The 19,982-nt window shown below is 33.3% G+C and overlaps 2 protein-coding genes across 3 annotated transcripts; both read left to right on the top strand.

Annotated features, from left to right (window-relative positions):
* The first annotated feature begins 2,179 nt into the window (after positions 1-2,179).
* Positions 2,180-6,019, top strand: LOC114163751 (eukaryotic initiation factor 4A-15-like). 2 transcript variants are annotated; one of them, XM_028048048.2, is made up of 5 exons: positions 2,180-2,393; positions 3,276-3,345; positions 3,533-3,639; positions 4,374-4,804; positions 5,130-6,019. In XM_028048048.2, exons 2-5 carry the CDS (start codon positions 3,278-3,280, stop codon positions 5,763-5,765), a joined length of 1,242 nt encoding a protein of 413 aa, XP_027903849.1. In that variant the 5' UTR covers positions 2,180-2,393; positions 3,276-3,277; the 3' UTR covers positions 5,766-6,019. The 2 variants fall into 2 exon arrangements, with proteins under 2 accessions (XP_027903849.1, XP_085522533.1); XM_085666407.1 differs by lacking the exon at positions 2,180-2,393 and having other exon boundaries at positions 3,257-3,345.
* Positions 6,020-7,257: 1,238 nt separating this feature from the next.
* LOC114164815 (diacylglycerol O-acyltransferase 1C) lies at positions 7,258-19,679 on the top strand. The gene is made up of 16 exons (XM_028049589.2): positions 7,258-8,068; positions 8,537-8,617; positions 8,748-8,821; positions 8,930-9,005; positions 9,224-9,291; positions 10,340-10,463; positions 10,685-10,783; positions 11,449-11,550; positions 11,648-11,784; positions 14,953-15,034; positions 15,143-15,163; positions 15,460-15,522; positions 16,276-16,323; positions 18,876-18,938; positions 19,218-19,271; positions 19,380-19,679. The coding sequence occupies exons 1-16, from the start codon at positions 7,715-7,717 to the stop codon at positions 19,482-19,484; spliced, it is 1,551 nt and encodes a 516-aa protein (XP_027905390.1). The 5' UTR covers positions 7,258-7,714; the 3' UTR covers positions 19,485-19,679.
* Positions 19,680-19,982: the final 303 nt, after the last annotated feature.

The raw sequence follows: 19,982 nt of genomic DNA, 5'->3' as shown, positions 1-19,982 counted from the left end.
CATCTTAGTGTTCTCCCTAAGTAGTTGAACCTTTGTCATAAATTTGATTTCCCTACTTACTAACTATTTTTTAATTTTATAAAAAAATCTTTCATTTGATACACAATATGCATAACTCAAATAAACTAAAAAATGTTCATTTCATTGTGGTTTTTTTATTGGTATCAATTTTTTTTATATAAATTGTTACTTTTATGTTAAACCTTGAATAGACCAGCATAAATTTGTGTCTTACATTAATATCAATCCTAAAACTGAAGTAAAAACCCAACATAACATACGGAAAACGCCTTCATTGTATTAGTACATGCCACCACTTTCTAAACCTGCATAAGCCAACCTATCCCATTATTGAAGTCATGTGTTTTGTGGACAATGCTTTATAATGACCTTTATAAACGCTGAGACAATATATTTGCAACATGTTATTTAATGCATAAATGTCTTATCTGTACCACCTCTTTTTACATGCTATTACTTTTATTCTTGCTCATTATGATCTCTTTGCACTAGTATAAATGTCTTTAGGTTGTTACACTTTGATTGCGTGAATTTCTAAATGTCTTATATTTGAATGTTAGTACATACATATATGATTCCCAAATCGAATACAATAAAATACCTGCATATAAGATCTATAAAACAAGTTGTATTTAATTAAACTTACTATGATATAGACATCATTCATGTTCACTTCAATTCTTTTTTAAAAAATATAAAATTCAAAGCCATTACATTTACACCATTTAATAGGATCTGTTATATTAAAAAATTAATAGTATTTATCATATTAAATAAAATAGAAATGATTAAACTTAAACAAATAAGACCTTGATCGTTAGGATCAACTTACCACATTAGGTCAAAAGCCTATAATCATTAGTATGGACATAACTTTTTTTACTTTTGTAAAACACACAATAATTTCCTCATAAAAATCGAACTCGTAATCTTGATTCTGATATTAATTGTTAGGATCGAGTACTTACCACTAAGCTAAAAACTATAGCTATTAGTCAAAGCGCAACTCTTTTTACTTAAGATAATAACAGTCCAAACACCACGATTCAATTGTAACCCAACTTCTTAACCTCTACCACGAAACAATTGATATTACGTACAACAACTTAATATGTTAAAACAATCTAATATCATAGTTTATAAACCTAATGCAATCTTTGTAAGGCTATTTTCGTGTTTTGGTGATACAAAATAACATTAAGCTTTCGTGAACTGATACTTTTATTTAAGTGTGACAAATAAATCATTTGATAATCATATAATCATTTAACTATCAAACGTGAAAATATTTATACTTCAATAAGATTTTAGGTGTGCTTCAACATATAGTTCATTACGATAGCTGCATAAATAACTATAATAATTTTGTTAACTTCATAAGCAATTTATAATATTTACTTATTGATGATATATAAAATCAAAATTTATTTAAGATTTAATGAATGGATTGATCAATTTTATTTGAGTATATATATATATATATATTATAATGTTAATTATCATAAATAATTAAATTAAGAGAGTAAATGAACAATTAATGAATATTTTAGAATATAAATAAAGGTTAAATATGTTTTTATCTCTTAACTTTTTTTGAAAATTGAAATTAGTCTTTTTTCAAAACTTTGAACAAATTTAATCTTCATTTTTTAAAATGCATGTATTTACTTTTTTTTAATCAAATTTTGTTAAATATATTGAAGGTTTCAAACGTATTTCTCAACTAACATTTAACTAAAGATGTATCAAATGATGTAAATAACTTCCATAGTATCATGAAATGAATTTGAAATATTAAATAAACTTAACAAAATTTAGTTAAAAGTCCACACATTTTTAAAGTTCGAACACTAAATCAAGTCAAAGTTTTAGAAATAGACTAATTTTAATTTGAGTGAAATTTAAGGAGAAAAAGTATATTTAATCCTATAAATAAATCAAAATCATTAATTTTATAAATTTAGAAATAAATATTATTTTTTATTCAGAATATGTAAATACATCTATTACTTCCTTATTTGACAGCAAGGAGCAAGACTTGTAAAAAAGTGTATTTGGAAGATTTACAATAGTTTTTCATTATGGGCCGGAGCCCAACAATGGTTGATTTCTCAATGGCGGTTTGACCCGTGTCGGGTAAGAAAATAGGGCAAAATGGGAATGAAAAAAAACGCTTCCAAAGGAGAGGGCGTCTTGCTATAATCTTTGTTGTTCTCACAGTTCCCACTCACTTTCTCTCAAAAACGCATTGTTCTCTCTTTCAGCGGCGTAGATCTGAGCAGTTTGGGAAACCCTAACTGCTCTCACCAACGACTTCACCACTCTCTTCGCCTTTTTCTCCTCCGATCAACGACCTCTTTCTTCGCCTTAAGGTTGCTCTCTCTTCTTCTCTATTCTCCGATGCGATGTAATCGGACGTAATCTGTCTCTTTCTAATTCGCGTAGATTCAATCGATGTAGTTCTTATCTCGATTTTACGATTGGATCTGCTTATGCTGTTCTGGTTTGTTAGCTTCTGTTTGTTTTGTGCCCTACTAAAGCTTAGGAAGTTACTTTAGCATCTATTTTGTTTCCTTCTATGCCTATGATATCTTATAGATTTTTTTTTAATTTTTTTACTTTGCTTATGTGGAATTAAATTTCAGACTGTGTTCTCTGACCCTATTTTTCGGTTTCTTTAGTTTTATTTTACCTGATCTGCTTAGCATGTGTTCCTACTCGGATTGAAGTTACAAGTTTAATTTTATTATAAGTGAGATAGAGTGGAACACTAAACATCAGCATTTATTTGGAAGTGGTTTAGTTGCAATTGCATTTGATATACGGTTTGAGTATCAAGTACATTTTGGTGTGTAATTAATAGAATGTGTATGCTGTATGTCTTGAGTTAGATTGAGAGTAAATTGATGTTAAGATGATAATGCAGTTTTTTTTTTTTTCTAAACTCGTTTGGGAGTTGTAAATGGAATCACTTCCAGATTAGGACTACATTACGTTGAAAGCTTAGTTTTTATATCAAGTTATTATTGTTCATGTCAATATACAGACGGTGTTTTTTTTGTCATGGTAAAATAAAACAAAGCTGTCTCCTATTTGCCTGCAGTAAGAGAACGTATGAGTGCTAACATGGACTTTGCTATTTGTTTTGGCAGTATTGGGCCATTTGAATTGGAAATGGGCTTTGGATGGGTAGAAAGCTAATAAAATATTCTCTAATAAATGGTGTCGTAATACTATTTCTTTCCATCTTGCAGTCATGGCAGGAGTTGCACCTGAGGTATCACAGTTTGATGGTCGTCATTATGATAACAAGATGAATGAGTTGTAAGATTTTCCTTAATTTTTGTTATTATTTTGGTTATTGTTCTTCAAAGTAATTGTTGTAGAATTATGTTTTGTTAGCATTTATGTACTACAATTTTTATTTTCATGTTTCAATCTAATTTTACACATATAGATACAATGTGATTATAATTTTATTGGTTTGATTGTGATGATTTAATGGCTACAGGCTTACATCTGATGGACAAGATTTCTTCACATCCTACGACGAGGTTTTTGAAAGTTTTGATGCTATGGGCTTGCAAGAAAATCTTCTGAGAGGCATTTATGCATATGGTAGATTTAACTTTCTTTATACCCTCTATTTTTTTAATATCTATATTTTACAAATAAAGTAAGATGTATTAGTATTTAATTTACTGTGATTGTGATGACAATGTAACTATTTTTTTAATATCTATATTTTACAAATAAAGTAAGATGTATTAGTAATTAATTTACTGTGATTGTGATGACAATGTAATTTTTTCATTCTGGTTTTATGTACCGAAATTTCTCTGCTGTCTTTTTATCTCTCTCAAATAGATGGTATGGTCATATTGTTACTCTTTAGTAACAGTGAATGCCTTTATCCCACTGCATTTTTCCTTTAAATTCTTTTTTATTAATATTAAATTCCCAATAGTCATATTCCTATATATTTTAAGAAGTGTTTGGTTACATTTTACTAACATAGGAATATTTTTTTATATCAAATTTATTTATATTTACTAAGTAAAAATTATAATTATAAGAGTAATAATAAATAATTTCCAGCTTTTCCATGAGAATACCACTTTCGCTTCCCCTTGAAATGAAAACTACCTAAAGCATGCTAATAAAGGTTTCCTTCTTATAGAAGATACTTCGAAAAAACTTTGATAGCCTTCTAACATAAATGAGAATAAATATTCTCACCTTTATACTCCTTGAAATGAAAGATGACGTGTAACAAGTACCCCTCTGTGCTTATTGTGCTGCCGCTGGTATTTGATAGTTGTGTGTATTTAAACTAGTTTGATTTGTTTTAGGTTTTGAGAAGCCATCAGCTATTCAGCAAAGGGGAATAGTTCCATTCTGCAAGGGACTTGATGTTATACAACAGGCTCAGTCTGGAACTGGAAAGACAGCAACTTTCTGTTCTGGAATTCTGCAGCAACTTGATTATAATGTGACAGAATGCCAAGCCTTGGTTTTAGCACCAACTCGAGAGCTTGCTCAGCAGATTGAGAAAGTTATGCGGGCACTTGGAGATTATCTTGGTGTTAAGGTGCATGCATGTGTGGGAGGTACCAGTGTCCGTGAAGACCAACGCATCCTATCAAGTGGAGTTCATGTTGTTGTTGGTACTCCTGGTCGTGTATTTGATATGCTGCGCAGACAGTCACTTCGACCAGATTACATCAAGATGTTTGTATTGGATGAGGCTGATGAAATGCTTTCCCGTGGTTTTAAAGATCAGGTGCTTATTTCGTGGCTTATGTTAGTTACTAATTGTATTTTCTGTGTTAGATATGTCACGCCCACACAATTCTTTCTTGTTGTTTATTTATAATCATGTTCATCAAGTTTCTTCATTGAATTCATTTTATTTTCTTATTTGTTTCTTTTCTAAAACTATACCTTTACTTGTATGCTTGTTATGCATATGATTTTCCTTATGTTATCAGCAGTAACCAGTAGAGCTTAAATTTAATTGTAAGTTCGTTTGAATTACCTTGGAGATTTTATTTTTTTGGGCAACTTGTTTAGTGTCATTAATACTTTAAATGCAAATCTTTTTCCAGATCTATGATATATTCCAGCTTCTCCCAACTAAGATTCAAGTGGGAGTTTTCTCTGCTACAATGCCTCCTGAGGCACTTGAGATCACTAGGAAATTTATGAACAAACCCGTGAGGATCCTGGTGAAGCGTGATGAGCTCACCTTGGAGGGTATTAAGCAGTTCTATGTCAATGTTGACAAAGAGGAATGGAAGCTTGACACTCTCTGTGATCTTTATGAGACATTGGCAATTACTCAAAGTGTCATTTTCGTCAACACTAGAAGAAAGGTTGATTGGCTGACTGACAAGATGCGCAGCCGAGACCACACAGTCTCAGCAACCCACGGAGATATGGACCAGAATACCAGAGACATTATTATGCGTGAATTCCGCTCTGGGTCTTCCCGTGTTTTAATAACTACTGATCTTTTAGCTCGTGGTATTGATGTCCAGCAAGTGTCTTTAGTTATAAATTATGATCTCCCAACACAGCCCGAAAACTATCTTCATCGTATTGGTCGTAGTGGGAGGTTTGGCAGGAAAGGTGTTGCCATCAATTTTGTCACAAAGGACGATGAAAAAATGCTGTACGACATTCAGAAGTTTTACAATGTGGTAGTCGAGGAGCTGCCTTCAAATGTTGCCGAACTCCTTTGATGATTTTTGTTCCATCATATTAGAAGGGAGTTGGTTTCTGAGGTAAGTGTTATGTAATGTTTCTTTTCTCTTTTGCCCCTTTTGTTGTATTTCTCCCTAAACCTTGTTTGACTTTTTCAATAGGTGTAGTAATTTAATTTACATTGTCAGTCGTCTGGATGTCCAAATATAAGTACTTACAATGTGGAATCACATATTGTCCGAATGGTGTATTGATAGTTGCACCTTTCTAACAAGCAGGGTTTTCAATTTTATGTTTTGGTAGTTTTAACATTTGTTCATTTTTTCAATGTATTCATAGAGTTCATCGTGGCATGGCACATGAAACATTAATTAAATGGCGATCTCCCATGGTACACCCATTTTTGAGGTTCAGGGATTACATATGCTTTAAAGAAACACTTTTTTTACTGGGTGCTTCATTTCCTCAATTATAAAAATGGTGTTAATAAAATGAACTGGTCATTGGTATTGTGTTTCAAATGACTATTTGTTATCCCAATTGTAAAAGCTATCAACCAAGGATGCGAGGAGTGTTGTGGAGCGAGTTATTTAGCTTGTGGTTATCTAATTTTTGTAGAACAGCTTTATATTGGTTGCAATATTTATTGGTCTCGCCGAATCATCAGTTGGAGGTATTTTCTAAAATTGTCAGAATGGCGGGGCACGTTGTTGACTTGTGAACAAACTTGTGAACAAAACGATATCCAAATCTTCAAAATTGTGGTTGACTTGTGAGCAAAATGATATTCAAATCGCAAAAGATTTTAAAATTGCGATCTCTTGAATCTTTTGAACAACCTTACACTAAATGCCATTTTACATTTTAAGGACTCGTATTTTAATATTGATACCCGCGCAAGTACTGTAAAGGAGAATAAAACGATATTTATAGTAGGTATTACGTCCCAGTTTCCACATGTATTCAATGTATGCGATTAACGTGTTTAATAAGTAAAGTTAGGGGTGGGTAGTCATGGTTGGTCATTGAGCATTATCAAATGTTGCGTTTGCAAAATATGAAATTTTTAAAGATCAAGAGTAACATTGTAACGGAAGGGAATAATCATGGCCAGTGCAAAAATAAAAGGGATGGAAAATTTCATGTGAATGATCATTATTGAAACTTCACTGCGGCGTTTTCAGTTGATATTTTTGAGAATACCACGTAAAGAAAATATTAACGTAAACTTTTAATAAAAAGAAAGGACAAAATGCGGATGACAAATAACGCCTTTAGGAGTTGTTATGGATTAAAATCCTTGGGCGCGCTTGTTTGGTCCGAGACGTAGCAATTTAATGGGGGCATTCATTTTGTTTTTTTTATTGCTTGAGAAACAAAAGTCCGCGTTTACGTGTCAACGGAAAGGTGTGCCTCCCGCGTAATTTTCTTCACAGGTATGGGAAGCTTCCAATCAAGTTGAACACCATATATATATATATATATATATATATATATATATATATATAGATGCTCTGCTCTTCTTTAATGCACCGTCTTCCCCTTCTCCAATGTTACTTCCGTTTCAAAATAACTGCTCTAAGAAACAAGCAACAAAAAACTAAAAAACAAGAATAAATAAACAGAACTCAAAACAATATTCTAAAAAGTCCTTGATGAGTTAGGCCATTATTCTTCTCCCACATGCCACCTCTTCTTCGTCACACCACAGACTACGCTACACCCTCACCCATTCTTTTCTCTTTTATTTTTAACCAAACATCTACAAATTAAATATTTTCACTTTACTCTCTCTCACGACATTTCTCGCCACTTAGCCGAATTTCCTTTCGAATCTTTCTCTTAATTGATTCCGATTCTTCTCTCTCTCTCTCTCTCTCTGTATAAAACACATTAGCAGTCTTTTTTACATAAAAAACGAACCATTTTTGCACTGCCACGTGAGTGCCGTGTGGCAACAGAGCATACAAACCGTTACTCCTCGCCGATGGCGATCTCCGATGCGCCTGAAAGCGTAGGCACCGCCACCGGTCAAAGCGACTCAGATCTCAGACTGCTTTCTCTGCGGCGCAGGTCCAGCGCCACCTCCCAGGGCGGCTTCGACGCCGAAGACGCCGCCAGAGGTTCTGGCTCCGAGGAGTCCTTGAACAACAAAAACGTCGAGGAGAATAAAGACTGCAAGGCGAATCATGCAGCCTCTGATGATAATATCGTCGACAATGACGCTCGGAAAGAGCACGGAGAACAAGTCATCGATGTCAAATACGCTTACCGTCCCTCCGTTCCAGCTCACCGCAGAATCAAGGAGAGCCCGCTCAGCTCCGATAACATTTTCAGACAGGTACATTTCTTGTGCCATTGTTTGATTTCATTAGTGCATGGCAAGTTTCGTGCCTCGTAGTCCACTGAATTGAAGAAAATGAAAATGGCGACCTAAACTGTTTTCAGGAGTTTTTAGCAATCATAACAATAATTATAAATATCTAGTGTATGTGCTATTGCCTCCACTTGATGTCATTGAGTCATAGATTTTGTAGTCGAGACAATTATATATTCTGTTTTAAACAGTTAATTCAAGTTATGGAAACATTGTAATTTGCCTACGTATAAATGATCGTATATGATTTTTTTTTTGTTGACTGAATTCCCCTGTCTGTAAGTCTTAGTTGCCTGCTTCTTTTTAATTTACGATCACGAGTACTGGTTGTTAACTCTGTCAATTTTTGTGTTTCATTAAATAAAAATTGAGAGATTCTAGTTTACTTTGGAGGGGAATGATTACTAATAGCCATTAATCAATGAGTTACAGAGTCACGCAGGACTGTTCAATCTCTGTATAGTAGTTCTTGTTGCGGTGAACAGCAGACTTATCATTGAGAACTTAATGAAGGTATCCTCTTCCATTTTTTTTTTCCAATCATGCTGGATTTGGATCTCTAAAATGTAAGCATACATTTAGTTGTGTATGGTTGTTTAACTTCTTTATCTCTGTGGATGTTTCTTGTATTATGTGTTTGCAGTATGGTTGGTTAATTAAGTATGGGTTTTGGTTTAGTTCAAAATCATTGAGAGATTGGCCCCTCTTCATGTGCTGGTATGTCTAATGAATCCCCTGAGGAATATAGATTGTGCCGTGTATCTATTTTGAGGATGATATCTTAAATTCAGGCATTCTGACACTATTTATATGCTATGTTTGCAGTCTTAGTCTTAACATATTTCCACTTGCTGCCTTTATAGTGGAAAGGTTGGCACAGCAAAAGTGTATTTCTGAACGGGTAAGTGGTCTAGCCACTAGCCACTAGCTATGTTTGGTCACATATTTTACTAGCCTCTAGCTATGTTTGCTCACATATTTTTATTAAAAATATGTGACCAAACATCAATTCCTTGATTCTTCTACAAGTCACAATAGTTTCAGAATATGACATGAAATAATTTAATCACATAATTTTCGATATTTACATGCATGGAAAAATTGAATTGAATATTGCAGGTTGTTGTTTTACTTCATCTAGTTATCTCAACGGCTGAGTTATCCTACCCAGTTTTAGTAATACTCAGGTCAGTGTAGTCTTCAAAAGGTATTCCAGGTTTTCAATTTATTCTTTCATTGTCATTTGTTATTACACCATATCATAGTAAATTCTGTTAGTATTTGTGAATGTAATATAAAATTAACATGAGAAAAGACAGTATAGTCACAAGATAATGTCATTATGTAGGAAGGAATTATAGTATTTTTTTTTTTTGCATTTTGAGAAGAGATTTGCCAACTTCAAATAGTGGGATGGAACATGTGTTTGAGAAGAGATTTAATGCCCTTTGATGACACCTCATTTAACATTTGGTTCGTAAAATGTTGAAACTAGATTGATTATCTTTGAAATTATTGTTGGAAACAGAATGGGTTATAATGGGATTAGGGGCAGTTATGACACTTAATGGAATAAATTAAGAGTAGTTACATATTGAATCTGTGTTTTATTTTTATTAGGTTCAGTTATGTATTTTAGGAGTAGATTTTTTATGTATGGTCTGATGGTAGGCAATTTTTTCGTTTTCTGGGAGCAGTTATTATTTAAATTCGTATTAAGAAAGCCCTGCTGGAAAGGTGGCCAGAAGAGTGTATTTGGAAGTTCTTTGGAGAGAGTTATTATCTGTAGGAGTTGTTACAATTCTGGGACTATTTCAGCAGTAATTCTTTGTTTAAGTAGTGTGCCTGAATCTCAAATTTCAGTGTTCTATCAGGTTATGTCAAAGGAAAAATTGAAAACAACTTTTTTGCTTCTTCAAACGTACTTTGTGATAAAAGCTACAGCCTAGTCTATCAAAACCATTTAAAGAGTTATCATATGCTGCAGATGCTTTTGACTGACATCCATGTAACATCTGCAATCACTTAATTAACCGTAGGATCAAAGTAAAATCCCATAGCCAGTAACAGAAATGGTGATTACATATTTGGCTTTCCTTTTAGACATTGTTTTATAAGGGATATGGTAAAGAGGTCTGCTTGTTGGATATAATAGCTATAGCCTTTGGTATGGTTCATTTGTTCGATACCAATATAGCAAAGATAGCTCATGGATATTTTACTTTTTCTGGGCAGGTGTGATTCGGCTTTTGTATCCGGTGTCACGTTGATGCTATTTACTTGCATTGTGTGGTTAAAATTGGTGTCATATGCCCATACAAACTATGATATGAGAGCACTTGCTGTTTCAAATGAAAAGGTTGTCACTAAGTTTCATCCAAGATTATATATTTAAATAAAATCATATCCTGTACACTTTATGGATGCTTAGTTTTTGAACAGGATGAATTACCAAACTGTAGTTGTGGTTCTTGTGTTCTAAAACTAAATCATGTGGAAAGTACAGTTTTTTTATCATGATCAGTGTAAGATAATTGTTCTGTTTCCCCCCTTATTCAATAATGATTCCTTGCGTTATAGGGAGAAACATTACCCAATACTTTGATTATGGAGCATCCATATACCGTGACGATCGGGAGTTTGGCATACTTCATGGTTGCACCTACATTGTGCTATCAGGTAGTGTAAACATTTTAAGTGAGTTGTTTACTTTCTGTTTGCAAAATTATTTTTATTGTTGTTGTAGCATTTTTGGATTCAACTCTCTTACTGACATTTGAGTGCACTTTTTTTCCAACTGAAGAACATAAAGACACTGTTTTATGGACTCTTTTGCAGCAGTTTCATTGGTGGTGTTATGCATTTTAGGTCTTTAGGGCTTCAGTCTGAATCCATACATGCCAAGTGTCATGATTTTAATGGAAAGAGTAAATATTTCTAAAGCATGGTATATTTTAATTTTGTATTGTATCTTCTACTCAATACTAAACCCTTAACATTCATCTCTGTTGTAATGAGATTGTTTCATTTAAATGGGTAGGTAGTTTCTCATTTTATCCCGGTGCTAGAGATCTTTTTAGGAACCTGTTATTGGTGTTTTTTTAAGGAGGAAATGTGCTCTTCACTATATTTTTTGCTTATAGGAAAAGAGCAGGAAGAAGACTGTAATATGTTCACCATGGTAGGATTAAGTTGTGAAATTTCATAGATTTTGTTTAAGCATTTTCTGCTGTTCACTTGTTTCTGCACTTGCCAAAATGCATTTGCGTGTTGATTTCTACCATGCAATTTTTACTCATGTATTTTACACTTAAAATGTCCTTTGTGATGAATTACTGTTTTAGACAAGCTATCCTCGCACCCCTTCTGTTCGAAAGGGTTGGGTGTTTCGTCAACTTGTCAAGCTGATAATATTTACAGGAGTAATGGGATTTATAATAGAGCAAGTAAGCGCTACACTTTAACAAATTTAGTGTTTATACTTTTTCTCCTCTAATTTCCATTCACTAATTCTGTGGTGTCATTTTGTTCATAACTCTGCAGTATATGAATCCAATTGTACAAAATTCACATCATCCTTTGAAGGGAAACCTTCTATATGCCATTGAAAGAATTCTGAAGCTTTCTGTTCCCAATGTATATGTGTGGCTCTGCATGTTCTACTGCTTTTTCCATCTTTGGTGTGTATTTCCTCTCTCTTTTTTGTGTATGTTCTTTTGAAAAAAGAATGTTCGCATGAAGTTGATGTTACAATAAATTGAAGAATTTTTTCTATTAATTCTTGTGTATTTCCTCTCTTTTTTTCATGTATATGCTCTTTTGAAAAAAATATTCTCATGCAATTAATGTTACAATAAATTGAAGAATTTTATATCTTGCTTTTTGTGTTTATGGATGTCAAGATTGAAGTGCATCAGCACTTGCAATAGCCAAAACTTGACTTCATCCTTGGAAATGTTTTTATGATGATGATGCTTTTAGGTGTCTAATTACAACATTGATTAATATATCTAGCTGATTAAAAGGCATGTATGTGGCTTTTGTTGTCTAAAGTATATGATTTTTAAGATGTAAAACTAAGTTTGTTACCTCTATTGCGGAATTACCTGTTGTCATTTTCATTTTAAGCAATTTTCTCTGACACATGTAAACTTTGGAAGTGTAGGGTTTAGGTAGACAAGGGAGAGAAAAGGAATACTCAATATAAGAGTATCTTGATTTGGTGTAAAGTGATGTGTTACAAAGTTTAATACTAATTCTAACAACTCTAATTAATGAAGTCAGGATTTTTCTTAGTTTATTTTGTAGTATCACTTCTATATGACATCTAGAGCAATTGATCTCTAGTGGTTTCTTCTCCACCTCTTGTCTGCCACCACCACTTCATCTGCTTTAGTGACTTTCTGTCATTCGATTTCAGAACAGCCCCATGAAAATAATTTTCTTTTTTGGTGTCAAAAAATTGAACCAATGATTAAGGCACACATAGAATTCGTCGCTTTGTTGTTGTGCCAAATATCCCTTTTCAATTGTACAATCTTCTAATCACGATGTCAGAATAGTGAATCCTCGTCATTCATATGAACTCTAGAAAACAAGCTTCAAAGAATATTTTTAGAAGAAAACAAGAGCACACGCATGACTGCTAAAAGCAACCTCTCTTGATGATCAATCCATCTATAAATTTTGCTTCAGCATAAAGAAACACATCCTTCCTTATTTCCTTTAATATCCATTAGAGTTGGCAAACTACTATAATTAGATTGCATATCTGATTGCTCTCGTGCATCTGTTGTCCTGTTCTAGAATAGCAGGGCTATAAGCCATTGCCTGATCAGCAATATTCCTCTGATCTTTATGTTCTTGTTGTCAGGTTTTACAGAGGGGGTTTCACTGGAGAGAACAACACCAATGAGATCTGAGCCTAACCACATAAGACACTGACACCACTCTCAACCCAAAACCTTAAGGCAATGGGTTTATGGGTCTTTATTCTTATATAGTGCTCTACTTTCTCATTTCTGGTCAATGTGGGACTTAGACTCACACTTATTCCTAACAATCTCCCCCTCAAGGGTGAGTCCCTTCAACCACATTGGTACACTCCCCCTCCAGCGGAAGCATTCTCAACCACGAGTACTTCTTTTCTACCTTTTTCTGTACCGCCGTTATTCTTAACGGGACACGCTTTACCTGGAACCCTTACCTGGGACCTTTGTCAGGAAGACTTTCGATACTAAGACCATACTGCACTCGTCTGAGCTAGTTTTAACCATCGGCTCTGATACCACTTGTCAGGTTTTACAGAGGGGGTTTCACTGGGGAGAACAACACCAATGAGATCTGAGCCTAACCACATAAGACACTGACACCACTCTCAACCCAAAACCTTAAGGCAATGGGTTTATAGGTCTTTATTCTTATATAGTGCTCTACTTTTTCATTTCTGGTCAATGTGGGACTTAGACTCACACTTGTATTCCTAACACTTGTGACTGACCAACAATGTTTTCATGCTGAAATAGCAGCGATATGATCCTGTGCTTGAACAACACCCTTCTACACATGCATACCAGTCTTATCAGAACCATTATCCTGCTTACTCTTCTGGAAACTTATCCATACCATCTTTATTAAAATGTTTCTCATCCATTAGAGACATGCACTTGCCTTGATAAAGATCTAAATTGGCAGCATGCATGCCTGTTTTATCAGAACCAACTTTTCGGCAATGATAATGTGACAAGAATGATAGAATTCTTGCAATCTTTCAAACATGATAGAGACAAAAAAGAGCATAGTCTTCCCTTTCTACCAACAGTAGCTCCGGAAGTTGCTCTAGTAAATCAATATCCACCAAAATTCTAGCAAAATGACCAAGAAAACTTCTAATAGTTGCTGAGTTTATATAAATAGGCACGCCAATACCACTTGCTAGATCAAAAGGATTTTAGGCCTCCAATATTCTTGAGGGAGGTCATACACTATAATCCAAAATTGGGCATGAATATTTCTGTGCTCTAGGTTTAAGTCCATAAAGGCATCCTCAAGATTTCCGGTTGCAAATTCCAAGACCCAGTAGCAAGAATAGCTCTCAAATCATCCTGACTAGTAAAGACAAGTTCACAGAACCTATGACCTAGAAAAATCATGTGACAATTCTTGATCTTGGCCTGAAGCGCCTCCAACTTCATTTTCAAACCCGTGAAGATGTATCTCTCAATTGGCAAGGCCTTCCCGATACTCATTTTCTGGTATAGTGTTTGCAATGGAATCACCTTTCCTGGATCACATTGGCAATTGCGATGAAGGACAAATAGAAATATTAGGTAGAACTTGGGCAAAAGATTTTGTAGACTTCTGCACATTAGATAGAACCCTAGTAGAGATGCATTGCGATGGACATATGACCTTCTCCTGGAGGAAACAATATGTTGTATCTTGAAAGCTCGGAGTTTCTTGATCACTTCTATACAAGTAAGTGACTTGATGAAGGTACCCAAAAGTATTACAAGACACTTAGCACATATTCGAACATTGTATAGCTTTACTTTATTAATGAGTTTGCATACTTTTGTTGCGATATACATATATCTTATCATTCTTTGCACTTGTAATGTTTTTTCCCCTTCTCATTGACAATGCTATTGTTTTGTTAAAATAATTTAGATGTGTTCTTGTGCTCATGTGCTTACCTTCAAGTTATGATCAATGTGTCTTATTTAGAGTAGTTAGAAGTAGTATCTGAAAAAAATGTTAATTAAAAAAATATTCCTTTATTGATTTAAATTTTTTTTAAAACTGAGTAATATTTGTTTGTAGTCTTAAGAAGTACTACTGCAATGTAGGTTAAATATACTTGCAGAGCTTCTCCGATTTGGTGATCGTGAGTTCTATAAAGATTGGTGGAATGCAAGAACTGTTGAAGAGGTAGGCTCAGTTCTGGCATGTTTTTGGACTGTTTAGTTAATCATACTTTCTTGAAGAGAACTTATGACTTGTCTTTGTTGAATGCATTTCTGCTGATGCGGTCATCAGTATTGGAGGATGTGGAATATGGTATGTTTCCTTTGCACAACTGCCTGTGTGAAATGACATGCTTGTGCAGTTTTCGCATGAAATTCATGTCAATGAATATATATCTGATTTTTTTTTCACTATTGAATGCTATTTTAACAACATAAAGAATTAGGAAGAAAGATAACTTGCACTTTTGTTCTTCATGTATTCTATCTTAATTATTTGCTGACTATTTGGTTTTGAAACCATGTCAGAAAATTCAGCTTTTGTTTATAAATTTCATTTGCAGTTCTAAACCATTACTATTCAACTGAATAGATTCTTTTGTAATGCAGCCTGTGCACAAATGGATGGTTCGCCACATATATTTTCCGTGCATAAGGAATGGTATACCCAAGGTAAACTGAAGTTTCCTGTCATCTTTCTGAGTGGACGCTAAACTGTAATTTTTAGGCAAAATTTAGGAACAAATAAAAAGGTGTAACTTTTGAAGTTTCTGTTTTAGGATATAGTTGGTCTATCAGGGTAAATAAATATTTATGGTAAAAAATAATTTTCAATTCTGCTAGTTAATTAATGTAAAAACTTAAATTTTCATTCTTATGTTGGGAGCAAGAATGAGCTCTTGAAAAATGCTTTTATTTTTTTCATAAAGATAGTGGATACTTTCCTTTGCTTAAACTAATAAACCAAAATTACTATTTTCTGGAAGTTTATGTTTGCTAAGATTTTCCTAACATCAGACCTTATTTCATTTTTTGTACTTGTTCCATTACGTTTACTTCTGTTGAATTGTTCATTCCATATTGCAGACGGTATATGTTTGACTTAAAAATTACTGAAGTACTTTTGTGCATTCCAATGCATGATTTGAGAAGGAAAAATTTGTTGCTTTTGAAGTAACAGTATTTTGGAGCTTTCCCATCTTTAATCTAAACGTGGACTTAATTGTCTTTTTTCGTTTTGTTACTTCAGATATTGACTTTGGCATATTTAGTTGTATGCATATTGACATGATTAAATAAGAATAGCAAAGGAGCTCACTTTATTTTTCTCATATTCTATAATCTTGTTCTTTTGGGTCTTTACCTTCATCTTGCATTTCGTAGTTCTATTTGTGTATGCGAGATTGTGATTTTTGTCCTGTACAGGGTGGTGCTTCATTAATTGCCTTCCTGGTTTCTGCTGTTTTTCATGAGGTGTGTGGTTCATCTCTCTTTCTATCCTAATTGTCATCTCTCCCTTTTGGTAGTTTGCTATAAAGTGTGATTGAGACGATAATAAGGTTTAATTTAAATCTTAATCTTGCAAAATATATTTTAATAAAGTTTGAAGTGAAAAATTTATGGTTAGATACCTACCTCTACGGAAAAGTTATGGTATATTAAAAAAGGTATTATCACTGTTTACATAAGCATCAATGGTTTACATCTATTCAACCTTTTATTTGGATTGCAAACCCATTTTTAAGGGTGCAAATCAAACATCGTAAAAGAATGACAAACATGATAATGGGGGAATAGTTTGAGTCGTGAAGCATACCCAAGCTTCTCTTACACGACGTGTTCTTGGCATTGACACCTCCTTGACACTCGTGTAGCACATGTCGGTCACACTTTATTATGTATCCAGTTAAAAAATATTGTCTGTTTGGATCTTAGTACTACATCTCCAAATGGTTCGAACATGTTTGAGAAGAAGAAAAAGCAAGAGACATGACTGAATCTGTGTGTCAATGCATACCCCAACGTGTTTTATTATTTATTGTGGGTATCAATTATAGTGAAAATAATTGCGAATTACCATAATTATGCAAATCCTAAATTTGTATGATTGCCATAATTTAGAATCTTCATAAATTTTTTCCTCCCATAATTTAGTTTTTCTGACCATATCCAATAATTGCCTAATTATCACAATTAAAGAACCACTTGGAAGGAGAACATATCTTTGTCAGAAGGAAATACATATAAGACTTGGTGTGGAACATACTTGGGGAAGTTTTCAATTTGATAATTGTTGGAGATAAACGCATATCAATCAGAATTTGTTTGAGATCGACACATATAATAAGAATCATTCAATTCTAATTTATACAGACCATAATAGGATCTAATGTAAATAAGATCAGTTTTTTATTTCCTCATTTAGGTATAGGGAGAATTATTTCCCTTATTTTCAGGGATAGATTAGTGTTCAAATTTATTCCCTTATATTCTTTACACCCTTTCTGTATTTTTTTCCCAAATCAGAAAAATACATCATATTTTCCGCAATAATAATAAAATTCATACTCTATTTTATTTGTATTATTCATATTTTAATTTTCATGGTTTTTGAAAGTTATTTTTAATTTCAATATGCATTACTAATTTTTAAGGAGAGATTTTGATAAGACTATGTTTTTTTGGAGAGAAGGGAGGCGTTTAATAAAGAGGAAGAGAGATAGTTCTTTTCTTGTTTAGTTCACAAGAAGGAAGATCTTAAAATTAAATTTACCTTGTACCTTTATGATTTTAAGCTTCAAATCATTAGTAAAAATATTATATTCAGTATACTTAAAGTGTTTTAGATCTACTTATTTCCATTCCAAATCCTCCCAATATTGGAGGAGAGTAAAGTTGGGACGAGGAGCGATTTTTCTCTCCTCGATTCCCCTCCAAAAAATTGAACCAAACAATAAAAGTTTGGAAAAACTCTTCCACTCCATTCCTCCATCAAAAACACCATGTTGGTGAGTTTCTAGTTGGTTTTGACGAAAAAAAACTGAATTATTTAAAGTACGAAAGATGATATGGAATTATATAGGAAAAGTTAAATATTATCCCTCACTTGCAGTTGATTTTCATCCAAAAAATAAGTATATTGATTGACGTTGTCGATGTTTATCGGAATATTTATAGAAATTAATTGTAAGAAAGAGAGCCATGCATTATAGAAATTAGAAAAAAAAGAAAAGAGGATATCTTAGTGAAATCGATCCTTAATAATACTTTTATGTGTGTAGATGGATCATTTTCTAGAGAAATTTTGAAATGTTTAACGATAAAAGGTGGTGTTTGGATAGGTTATTTTAGAAGAAATTAAAATTTTAAATTATTTTAGCGTAATTTGATTACTTAGAATCACGTAATTTCAAAATTCAAATTTTACATAAAAAGTAAGAATCTTAAAATTTTCGTACTCACTTCTCTCTCAAATTTATATTTCTTCTCTTTATGTTCTCTAGTTGGCTTGACCTTAACCGGAACATCATTGGCTTGGTTGAGTTCAAAGTGTTGTGTTTGATATGTTTTTTTATCTGATACTACCAAGAGTTTCTTTAAAGCAATTCAAACACATGCAACAAAATTGGAAAGGAGTAAAATATTTGGTATATAGCAACTCATCTAGGAGTTTTAACTCCCCCATCAACACCTGGAGATATAAGATTGGTTTAAAGAGTTGGAAAATAAGAATAAGAGAGATTGTGGGTTCAACTCTTTCACTAACAAAATTAACAGCTATCATTTGTCGATAAAAAAAAAAGAATATATGGTAATTCATCTAGAGCGATTTATTTTAGATGCCCTAACTACATGGCTTTCAGACACCATGTACTATTGTCTATACTATTGTCTATTCTTGCTCTACAAGCGTAGTCATATACTCATTACTGGCATTGTTTTAGAGTTGACTTGAATCATTTACAGTACCACCTTTCATTTTTCTTCCTTTAGCAATCTGCTCATATTTTCTCATTTGAGTGCAGTTATGCATTGCCGTTCCTTGCCACGTGTTCAAGTTGTGGGCATTTATAGGAATTATGTTTCAGGTATATTCTACTGTTTTTCAATAGAAGTTGGCTACTATTAAGGTTCAGTTATTAAGCATAAAATTTGCACAAATTTTAGTACAAACTCGATTTCCCAACCCCCACAACAACAAACCTAGCCCCATAAGAAATGAAAAGGCAGTGAGAGTTTGATTCCTGTTCTATGGCCAAGCACAAGACAATGTTCTCTAGACAAATTTGTGTTGTCATTTTGTTCTGGTTGGAGTTAGAATTTATTTCTTGACATATAATGGCAAATATCTTTTCCTCCCTTTCTAGGTTCCATTGGTCTGGATCACTAATTACCTGCAAAATAAATACAGGAACTCAATGGTATGACTCTAAAGTGTTCTATTAAGAAATTTGCCCTATTAATGAGTTATTTCAAATAATAATCTTCAAGTGAATTTATTTGTTTCATTCTTATTTTATGCATGCCAGGTTGGAAATATGATTTTTTGGTTCATATTTTGTATTCTTGGTCAACCTATGAGCGTACTATTATACTACCATGACTTGATGAATAGAAACGGAGAAATTGACTAAGGTAGCATTACAATGTTGGTGTGAATGTGCTTTTGCATTTTCAAAGTAAAATGAATGTTGAAGTAGTTGCCTCTTTGTTTTTGTACGGGGATCATCATCTACTTTGACAGTGATTCCTCTGGGTTAACAATTCCATCTCATTTTGAGTCTTTGAAGGTTGATTCCTCTTCATCTATTCACTAATTTGCGCTATTATCAATATGCTACCAATTTTTGAAAATGTCAATCGCTAACCACTAAAATAACACTCACTAGTTTGTGATAGTTAGTTTAGGGATAGCTGTAAATGCCAAAGTTGGTTTAACTGTATATTGTTTCTGGAATTCAACCAATAAATGACGGATATCATTTATTGTATGAGTCATCTTACTGCACTTATATTTATGGACGAGGGAAAATACTTATTGTCTAACTTAGATGAGAATTTAATACTTTATTCATGGCGTTGTGGTTGAAAATGAGAGAAACAAATTTTGTAAGTTGTGCACCCGTAATACT

The sequence above is a fragment of the Vigna unguiculata genome, chromosome 9 (assembly GCF_037176805.1).
Source record: "Vigna unguiculata cultivar grain cowpea cultivar isolate G323 ecotype 2 chromosome 9, ASM3717680v1, whole genome shotgun sequence".
Taxonomy (NCBI): Eukaryota; Viridiplantae; Streptophyta; class Magnoliopsida; order Fabales; family Fabaceae; genus Vigna; species Vigna unguiculata.
This window is presented reverse-complemented; position numbering and strand designations above follow the sequence as displayed.

Bases quoted from the DNA above. Each gene is read 5' to 3' on its own strand.
- LOC114163751 (XM_028048048.2), top strand. From the start codon at position 3,278: ATGGCAGGAGTTGCACCTGAGGTATCACAGTTTGATGGTCGTCATTAT. The intron at 3,346-3,532 runs GTAAGATTTTCC...TAATGGCTACAG, and splicing joins GATAACAAGATGAATGAGTT to GCTTACATCTGATGGACAAG. The intron at 3,640-4,373 runs GTAGATTTAACT...GATTTGTTTTAG, and splicing joins GAGAGGCATTTATGCATATG to GTTTTGAGAAGCCATCAGCT.
- LOC114164815 (XM_028049589.2), top strand. From the start codon at position 7,715: ATGGCGATCTCCGATGCGCCTGAAAGCGTAGGCACCGCCACCGGTCAA. The intron at 10,784-11,448 runs GTAGTGTAAACA...TTACTGTTTTAG, and splicing joins CACCTACATTGTGCTATCAG to ACAAGCTATCCTCGCACCCC. The intron at 19,272-19,379 runs GTATGACTCTAA...TATGCATGCCAG, and splicing joins ATAAATACAGGAACTCAATG to GTTGGAAATATGATTTTTTG.